Source organism: Drosophila obscura, unplaced genomic scaffold (assembly GCF_018151105.1).
Source record: "Drosophila obscura isolate BZ-5 IFL unplaced genomic scaffold, ASM1815110v1 contig_185, whole genome shotgun sequence".
Classification (NCBI taxonomy): domain Eukaryota; kingdom Metazoa; phylum Arthropoda; class Insecta; order Diptera; family Drosophilidae; genus Drosophila; species Drosophila obscura.
In genome coordinates, this window is record NW_024542773.1 from 1180765 (window position 1) to 1190768 (window position 10004).

At 46.9% G+C, this 10004-nt stretch overlaps 1 protein-coding gene across 1 annotated transcript in view; it reads right to left on the reverse strand.

The window, feature by feature from the left end:
• LOC111072777 (segmentation protein paired) overlaps positions 1-9492 on the reverse strand; it is a 47679-nt gene extending 38187 nt beyond the window's left edge. The window contains 3 exon segments of the mRNA XM_041592744.1: positions 452-502; positions 8288-8384; positions 8387-9492. Of these exon segments, the coding sequence (XP_041448678.1) occupies positions 452-502; positions 8288-8384; positions 8387-8926 (688 nt within the window). The 5' untranslated portion in view covers positions 8927-9492.
• Between the last annotated feature and the right edge of the window lie 512 nt (positions 9493-10004).

Here is a 10004-nt window from a genome sequence, read left to right on the forward strand (position 1 = left end):
CTAAATTGTTTATTTTATTAGCAATTTGGTAAATTTATGGGCCTGCCATGCGAAACCCTTTCCCCCTGCCTGGCCACGCCCCCGCCACTGGGGCAACCGATTCGAAATGAAGCGCAGGAATGCCCATTAATTAGGGTAGAGACAGAGAACGAGACAGAAAAAAAAGAGTCAGATATAGATACATATATGTACATATGTATACAGATGCGGATGCAGAGAGAAAGAGTGGTGCTGCCCTCTGTTGGCCAGGGGATACGGAGAATTCGGTCCTTGGACTCGGTCAGCGAATAAGCTTTTTGCCCCTCTGCCAGGACGACTGCATTATGGTCTGCGCATTGCCTACCTTTAGGCGTCCCACTTAATTTCTGCTCAGAGTCCTGCCTACAGTCCCTATCCCTACCACACAGTGCCTACCTCTGACTCTTGTCTGCATTTCAGGGAGAGAGCTTACCTGGCAAACATGTTCCGGCGCCTGCCGCAAAGTTCTTCAGCTGCGGAAATCCTAAAGGAGAGAACGAAACATTGAGTATCCATTGAGTAAATAATTTCTAATTAAAATTGATGACTTTTAAAGCTCGAAAATTTTATTATTATTATTAAAATATCAACATCACATTTCTTTATTTGCATTACAAATCCAAAATTACGTTTGCATTCATCATGAATGGTTGCATTCATGGATGGAGTTTCTTTCAAGGGAGCTTCCACTAAAGGTGTCTCACATTGCCATGATTTATGCCCCAATTGCTTGATCTGGGTGCACTGTGCACACCACAAGGGCTGGTGACTGGTGATTGGGATTTCCTCAACATTTATTAGCCATACAAAGGCTGACACACACACGCACACAGATCGAAAGCCCCCTCCCTGGAGCATGGAATATATGATTCGTTTATATATCCGATATACATCTGGGCAGACATTCAGAAATGCAAATCGATGTCGGGACAAGCTCCTCTTGCACCACTAACATCTCTGCCTCTGCCTCTGCCTGTGCCCCTCCTTTGCCTGGCCAACCCTACCCTGCTCGCCGTATGCCACCCTGCTGCTGCCCCCTGCCCCCGCCCCTGCCATCATCAGGGGAGTGACATATCAAAGCAAAATCAAATTTGACAGACAACCGCGCTAATTTCTGGTCGATGTTTCATTGTTTCAAGGCGTTCGCTCCGTCTCGTTTCAGTTCTGTTCTGTTCTGTTCGGTTTCGGTTCGGTTTCGGTTCAGTTCTGTGCCGTGTCGTGGCCTGTGTCGAGGTCTGTGTCTGGGTCTGGGCTTTGTGTGTGCCACTGCCCCTGAGCCGCGAAAGGGGTTGTCCCTGCCCTGGCATTTCCCTCAATTGTTTAACGCTGACGCATTTCGAGAAACGATGCCAAGTACAATGGGACCAGCTCCAGCTCCAGCAACAGCAGCAGCACCAGAAGCAAAAGCAAAAGCAGGGCAACCGCTTTAGCTCTAGTCGCTGGAGTCGGACATATGTATTGGTTGTGCTCATAATGATGATGAACGTCTACAATCAAACTACATTTATTAGCTTATGGTTCTGCGATCGGGTCGGCACAATCGCAGCAGCTCTACCAGGAATTCCAATTACGATTTCATTGCTTTTGGTTTTTGCGTTTGCGTTTGCGTTCCGTTCGTGAAATCCGATATTGCGCAAAAATTCCACTAAAGAATTGCAAAGAACAAAAACCAAAACCCATATGTAGGTAGGGAGGGTAAGGGCGCGGGCGAGGGAGCTCAGGGAGGGAGTACAGTCGCAAAAGGGGAAAAAATGCAAGTGACGAAGTATTTATAAACTGATTAACGCCAAACAATAGCTGATATGGGTCGAACGGCCTGCGGTTCGAAGGGGTATGGGGATGGGATTGCTGCTGCTGCTGCTGCTGTTGGGGATCGCTGAGGGAGAGCGAGAGAGCGAGAGAGCATATAAATTGAATCTAGAGCAAATTTCTAACCATCGACTGGAGAGTGGAGAGTGCAAAGTGGGGACGGGACCATGAACCATAGACGTGCCCCAGACCACACAGAGCGAATGGGTCGTGAGCTCACGCCGTATCCGGACAACCGCTCCGGACAGCTCCCAATTGCCGCCGGCCGGCCAGTCCAGTCCCATGCAAAGTAGCCGCTTCAGTGTCTCAAAGCGCTGCTCGGCAGCGGCTGAAGAGGCAGCGGGAAAAGCCTCCAACAAGTTGTTCGAATCGTATTCAAATGCGGACTCGAGAGTCTCAATGCAGCACAGCGCCGAGTGAGTGAAGTGTCTCTTTCAGCACAGCACAAATGTGATCAATGAAGCAACCTGTTTGTGAGAAAATACCATCGACATATCATGCCTATGAGTACATAGGGGTCTTTATGTGATTGTGTTCTGCGGGATGGAAGCGGCGACGGCGACGGCGTCTTCATTTGACTTAATCTTTTTAATTCAGTAATTTTTAAAGAATTATTACTATATACAAAATGTAAATGTAACTACACATTATTCAGTCTTCAAATGGTATTTAAAAACAAAACAAAAAGAAGAAGAAATATTGGTTTTTCCATGGATTTTGTGGCTGGGTATTGGAGGATCTTGCACGTCACCACTTTCAGGACTGTTTTTGAGACACTTCCAGTATTCAAAACTGACCAGGTGATCCCTTTTGGGAAAGCTTAAAATGTAAGCATTGGAACCTTGAAGAAATCCAATTCCATCTTCTGGTTTTACGTGGCCTAACCCAAATAAAAATAGTAGTGATGGGTGTAAAATATTTATTAATTGATTTATTTTACGCTCCAAAATCAAAATTACCGCTTTGTCCAAAACTTTCTTTCAGCAAAATATTCAGTAGCTGAAACAAACTTACTGATGCTGACTTTTTAGCATTAATTTGTTCTGTGTTTTAATTGCTGTGAGCATTAAGCAATGAGATCTTCCATTAAAAGTTAAATAAAATAATTGTAGAGATTACTTAAGCATAGAAAATTCTCCCTCTGCAAGCCTAGCTACAGCATAGTACATAAATATATGTACATACAAATGTATTCCATTAGCCTATAATTAAATTTTCAGTGTGAATGCACTCATTTGATCAGGTGGACCAGGCGCCTGATTCGTTGCTCTGCCCATAAATAAAATAGCTTACAGCCAAAAAAAAAAAAGAAATAGAAAACTGCTGAGTAGCCACTCCAAATAGCCATATAGATGGCCAGTACTGCATAATTAGCAGTCGCGGCGTCGCTCTAGTCATTGCTCGCTCCCGACAGTGAAAGCAGCTGATGGCCGAAATGCTACGAGAATAGTCGAATTCCAACTCCAGCTCCAGCTCCAAGTGCCAATACGAAAGGCCATTTGGAGCCGACGCCGACGCCGACGCCGCCGCCGCTGAAGAAGCAGAAGGCGAAAGAGCCCCACAAAGCAGCCGAGCAAACTCAAGTGCCAAATCGTGTTTATTTGCGTTATAAAATTAGCGCAGCGGCGCTCAAGTGTAGCCCCTGCGACTGTATCTCTGCGCGTGAGTGTGTCACTGTTGTCCAGTGGCGTTGGAGGGGGCTAGGGGTCAGTCACGAGAGATATGAGAAGGAAACAGCAGAGCAGGATAGAACTGAATTGCAGGATACGCGTAGTCTTGGCGCTTGGAAGTTTCTTTTTTAGCATATAATGTAGCTTAAGAGTAGCATTCAGATATGCATTTGAATGTGAAGCAGCAGAGATCTCAATCCAAGGAAAATCCCTGCTGATTACCCCCCTTCAAAACCTCCTCCCAAACACCCACTCTACGCCTCTGGCCAAATGTTTGGAGTGCAGTTTGTGGAGCGCTGAGCTTTTCGGGGCACGAATTACCCGTCTCTGATTGCCATGTGACGCGGCACAAAATCCAGCTTATGAATACATGAATACGATTGTACGAGTGTACTACATATGCATAGATACATATGTATGTATGTAACCACGACTCTGCCTATTTATTTATCGCTGACTTCTATTATTATTATAATATGTGAGTGAATGAATTTTCTAATATTTTTGTTGTGATTGTGTTCCAGTCGAACAAATTAGAAATAATTGCGGCTAATTCCGTTGAATGTGTATCGCTGATTGTGAATCAACCGCTGGCTGGGATTGCACTCACTCGCACACACACATGCACATTCACATTCACACTCGCACTCGCAATCGCATTGATACTCATTGATACTCTCACACTGACTCACTCACACAGCAAATTAACCCCTTAAGTGGCACTCGGCACTTCGTTCGTCAAGTTGCTTTAATTGACTTTTAAATTTGCAAAAAATCAAAGCGAAAAAGTGTGACAAAGTGCCCAAAAAAAAAAGAATGCGTGCGAATGGTAATGGGAATGGCAATGGGAGGGATAGGGGCATCTCAGGACCGGGATACTGTGGAGATGGGGAGATGGCGGAGGTTAGAGTGCAACTGAAACAATAACTGCACTCGTGCCTCGTTGTCGGTGGCGGCATTGAACATTTTCACACCTCAGACAATGCCCACGAGTGCCTGCCCCGGAGTGGGAGTAGGCTAGCGGGTGGGGGGGCACACTCGACTCGCCGGGCGGTCGTCCGCCCCACTCAATGAAGGGCGTTTGTCGACAATTTCTCTCTTTTTTCCCATTCATTTCTCATGTTGATTTTCCGCTCCTGTCGTTGTTTTTGGGTGGTTTCATTTTATTTTATTTTTTTCTAATTTACGTCAACGTAAAATCAAAGCAAAGTCAAAAGACTATGTCTGCTCAGGGCCTGGTCTGCGAGAGTAGAAGGCGGCACATACATAGGCACATAGACCGCACACATTGTCCGAATACCAGACCGAGGCAAAACTACAATTAAGAATATTTTTATCATCACACAGAGATGGGTGGGATGGGATATGGCAGGCTAGGCCAGGCCAGGCGGATGGCAACTGGGGCTATTAGCAAAGTGGCTCAAATATCAAAGGGCAGTCGATGTCATTGTTGGAACCGCTTTGGGGCACCACTGACAAGCAGCAATTAGCAGCTCTGGAGCGGCGGATATGAGCTAACGATTCGAAAACCACAGTGGGGTGTGTGTGTACTTCCTGCACTATCGAATGTACAAGTATTGCAATAATTGATTATTAAGTGGCGATTATTAGATTGGATTATGAACATTTGAAAGTACGAGTATGTGCTTTAGAATTTGCATTAAATACAGAAATTATCAACGGTGCGGCCTACGTTTGCGTAGGCCATATCTATCAATAGATTTATTTAAATTTATCTCCATGGAACTGCTTTTACTAGAGATTGAGAATTTTCACGCGTGAGTATCAATTATTCAACGATTATTGTAGAGCAATGGTTTCACCATCTCTAGCAATCTGGCGGCGCCTTGGCAGCCCACACAATCCGCTAAATGGTTAATTTCGAGCCACAAGTAATTTGCTAAAATATGCATTTGAGTGGGGAAGGGAAGGGAATATCTTTGGCTATCAATTTGCAATAACAAATTTGCCAAAATACATATGTACACATTTGTGGGTGTGTACATATGTATATGGGTGAGTGAGTGCTTTGGTGTGTCTGCAAACACATCAAAACGACTGTCACAACAAAGCGAGGACGAGCAACAAGGAGAAGGAGAACCAAAGTGAAAATTGTCAATTAAATGCTGGGGAAAAAGCAGAGAAAATCGTTTTCTTTTTTTTTTTTGCTGTTTTTGTTTTCTTTGTTCGTTGTTGCTGTTGTAGTTGTTGTAGTTGTTGCAGTTGTTGTTGTGGGGCAACCAATTTTCCGATTTGGTTTTCTCCTTCCGTCTGTCGTCGCTGGTAAAAGATCAAAGGCACTTAATGGCCACGTCGTGAGGCGCCAATTGGTAGCTTCAAAAGCTTTTGCTTGGGGCACTCTCCTCCCCCCTCTCCTCCTGGCCACTCGCACAGCTTAGCCTTAGCAGTGGCTGGGGGCAGGAAATCCGCCCCCGAAAGCCATGCGAGAACTTGATGCGATTTTTTAATTGACGAACGGGGCAGGCACGCAAATGGGTAAAAAAAATCAACAGGGAACCAAATTTGTTTGCTATATAAAGAGCAGAACGAGTCAACAATATGCAAAATTAAATACGATGACGCGAATGAAAAGCAAAAAGCTACAGCAATAACAAAACTAGCCACAAAAACGGGGGCGACAGTGCAGATTGCCTCGATTTGGGGATACTCTCAACGAAAAGCGATAAATCAACTCACCGCAATAGGCATTCTAATAGATTTACTTATGTACATATATACTTATGTATAGGAAGAAGTAGAAGGTTGCATGGGTACAAGTGAGGTTCAGCTAGTTTTTGACGGTGTGTGCATTTTATTTCCAAACTTAAAATAAAGATCAAACCATAACAAATCATTATACAAATCTATCCATATATATATGTATAATTAAAGGCAAATATTTACAACTGAAGTTGAGGTTGTATGTCCTGTCTTAAGCTTGAAATTCTAAACTTCATCACACTCAGTTATTGCTATTATTATAAAGATTCACAAAAATGTATTCTCCATGATTCAAATTATATTTATTAATATAATTCACTGTTAAATAATGATATTCCCTCTGTGGCATGTGGCATGGTCTTCCAATAAGCCAATATGCTTCACGAATGCCGCAACAACGACAAAGTTCTTTCTCACATTTATTAACACAAAAATTGCGACGACGACGACGAAATGGTGGAAATGTGCGATAAACGAAATAAAAATACAAATACAATAATTAAAGTAAAGCAGAAACAGCAACAGCCACAAAGCGGCACAGTGTAAGGCGTCGCAGCGGAAAAGAAAGTCCCCCGCCATATGCGAAAAAAGTTCCCGGAAGTGGTGGCTGTGGCTTCAGAAAAAAATCAAATTCAAATTCAAATCGAAAACCCAATTCGATATCCGTCAAATATTTCGAATGGAAATTGGCACAGTGAATCAGAGCCAGAGCAGACCAGATGGAGATGGGATTGGAGATGGTGAGATGACGAGATGACGATGACGATGACATTTCAACGCTAATTATAATAAAAATAACAATAACAACAGCTGCCACTTGAATCTGCAAGATTATCTTCCCCTGTCTCTGTCTCTGCCACTGCCTCTTCGTCCATCACCGACTCTCCGGCTATATCTTTTTCCGTCCACTCTCTTTCTCTCTTTCTCTCTCTCTCTCTCTCTCTTTCTGGCTTTGTGTCTTTGGGTTTGCTGTCATCGACTCGGCTTTGGATGATATTGCCACTTGCTGCTGCCTCCGCGGTCGGCCCCGCCACTTGCAAATGAGCTTGAGACCCAGAGACAGCAGCAGGTCGACAGCAACGGAGCCAGCTCAAGCTCCGACTTTGGCCCTTACGTGTATGGGTGTCATTGCCTTGTGCTGATCGTCGAACAAAGACACCTCTACAGTGCTACCAGGGTAAGTTTTCTGCACTGAAATCTAAGTCTAGTTCAATGAGAGCATTAAGGAAATCCCTAGAAAGCCCAGCCATCCATTTGGAGATGCTTTAGATCCTATCTGCAGGTGATTCGTCATGGAATACTTACAAATTCGTTAGCTTTCCTGGTTTCTTGGAGTGATATCCACAATATGACAAATATATTCAACAATGTCATACAAAATATAATAAATTATAATATTTATAATTATAATTATAATAGATTTAAAAATCGATTCTCGACCCACTGTACCACTCCATTCCACGCTCTCACACACGCAAACACACACACACACACACACACATGTAGCTGGGGCAGAGCAATTGCCATTGCAATTAGCAGCTCAACTTGAGTGGCGGTGGTGGAGGTGGAGAGGGAGGTGCCTGGAGAGGATGAGGAGGAGTGAAGTGGTGCTGGTGCTGCTGTTGCTGTTGCTGCTGGCCAGCCGTTGGAGGCTGTCTGGTGGTGCTGGGCGGGGAGGGGGGAAGACGTATTGAGGCTAAAGCTGATTTGCTTCTCGATGGCCCGCTGATTAATTTCTTTTTTATGCTAACTAAGCGGCACTCAGCCGCCTCTCCACTCCGCAGCTCAACGCATCACATCTGCCCCACCGTACACAGACCAGATATATGTACACACACATCTGTATGTGTGCAAGTGTGTGTGTATTTACGTGTAGCTGTGTGTGCGTGTGCTTGTGCTGTGCTCGTTTTATATGGCAGGTGACACAGCCAGTTGCGATTGCTAATTGCGCTTAAGCTTTGATTGTTATTGTAACTGCCGCCTTTCGGGGCAGAGCTTGGGTGGTGCAGTAGCTGACAGAGGTGGGGGGGGTGGTTGGTTGGTGGGGGGTATCGGGATCAGTGGCTTACCCTGCGCATGTAGCAGCGGGTGGTGATGGTGGTGGTGGTGTGGATGGTGGTGCGGCATTGGAGGCGGCGGCACAGCAGCAGCAGTCGCATGGGGATTGGATGCGGATGCCCTCCGTGCGGGTGGTGCGGCTGATGCTGATGGTGGTGCTGATGCACGGCAGCGGCCAGCTGATGAGGCATAAAGGCGGCCGCCACCGCTGCATGGGCATTGAAGTAGGCCATACGGGAGGCGGCTGCCATGGTCATTTGGTGGTGCTCCCTGTAGTGGTGGTGCTGCTGCTGTTGCTGCTGCTGATCTATCACCGATGACATGCTGTCACCCACTGCTCCACTTCCGGTTCCGCTTGCTGTTCCCGCTGTTCCCGTGGTTGTTGTTGCCACTGCTGCAACGGTATTGTATGTTGCCGCTGTTGCTGCTGTTGTTGCCACTGCTGCTGCTGTTGCTGTTGCTCCTGTTGCTTCTCCTGCAGCTGTTGTGCTTGTTGTTGAAATACATTTTGGCGATGCCTGGCTGCTGGCGGCTGTTGTCAGATCCGTTGGCGTCTCGCAGGTTGCCACCGTTTCCGTTGTGGTTGTTGCCGCTGCCGCCACGGCCAGTCCGAGCAGCTCCTGTATGGCAAAGGGCGAACGCTGCGGCATCGCTGCTGCTTATGCTGCTAATGTTTCCCTCGATGAATCGATTGGCTCTGCCTCAATTGTTGTGCTGCTGTTTTAGTGGAACATTTTCGGGGGTTTCCCCTAACTCAGAACTCTGGCTCTTCTCTCTCTCTCTCTCTCTCTCCCTCTCTCTCTCTTTCTCCCTCTCTCTATCTCTGTCTCCGTGTGACACTCAGTGGCTGTTGGGCACCATAGGCCTAGTTTGCCGGCCCAAAGTCCCGCTAAACTGCACTTGAACCTACGATGCGGGGCCGAACACTAAAAAAATTGATTGCTGCGAGATTTGCAAGATTTTGCGAGATTTGTGGCACGCGTCGTTGTCGCTGTCGCTGTCGCAAAAACACACAACAAATTCGCAATAATTTCCACGTTAAACTGTTGCCTGACTTAATGTGCACCAGGAGTTTTGTCGTTGTCGTCGTCGTCGTCGTGAAAAGCTAACGTTGCCGTTGCCGTTCCTGGTTCCTGGTGGTTGGGCCCCGGCTAGAAGGCATTCAGCGGCACACAACGGTAAACGGCCACGGCAACGGAGCTGGCGAGGACCTGAAACCATCTTCGCTGCCAGGCTGCAGGCAGCAGAACATGCCGCACCAGTAGCAGTAGCAGCAGAAGCAGCAGCGTTGGCGGCAGCAGCAGCAATAGCAGCAGCAATCTGGCAGCGACGTCTCTTCGACGGCTGCGCTGCCACCCAACGGTAAATCCAACGGCAGCGTCAGGGGCGGGCTCAGTCGCGCGGCGATCATCTGGTTGCACCGCTCACACCGCAGCGCGTGCGAACGGCTCGACTAGCGTGCGCACTTCCCCTGCCCGACGGGTGGCCAACATGGCGCATGTGCGCGACGCGCTCTGCCTGGGTCAGAGGAGAGCAGCGATGGTGGGCCCCGACCAGCTAGCTGAGCCGCTCTAACACATGCGGTGACTTCCAGCGCACTGGAATGCTTCCAGTTTGTGTGCCATGCTTCGTGGTGTGGGTGCCCCGCAGTGAGAGTGTGTTGGTGCCGCAACTGCGAGTGTATGCGGAACCCATTTTGTGTGTGGGAAGGATCGAAGCTCGCAGTTC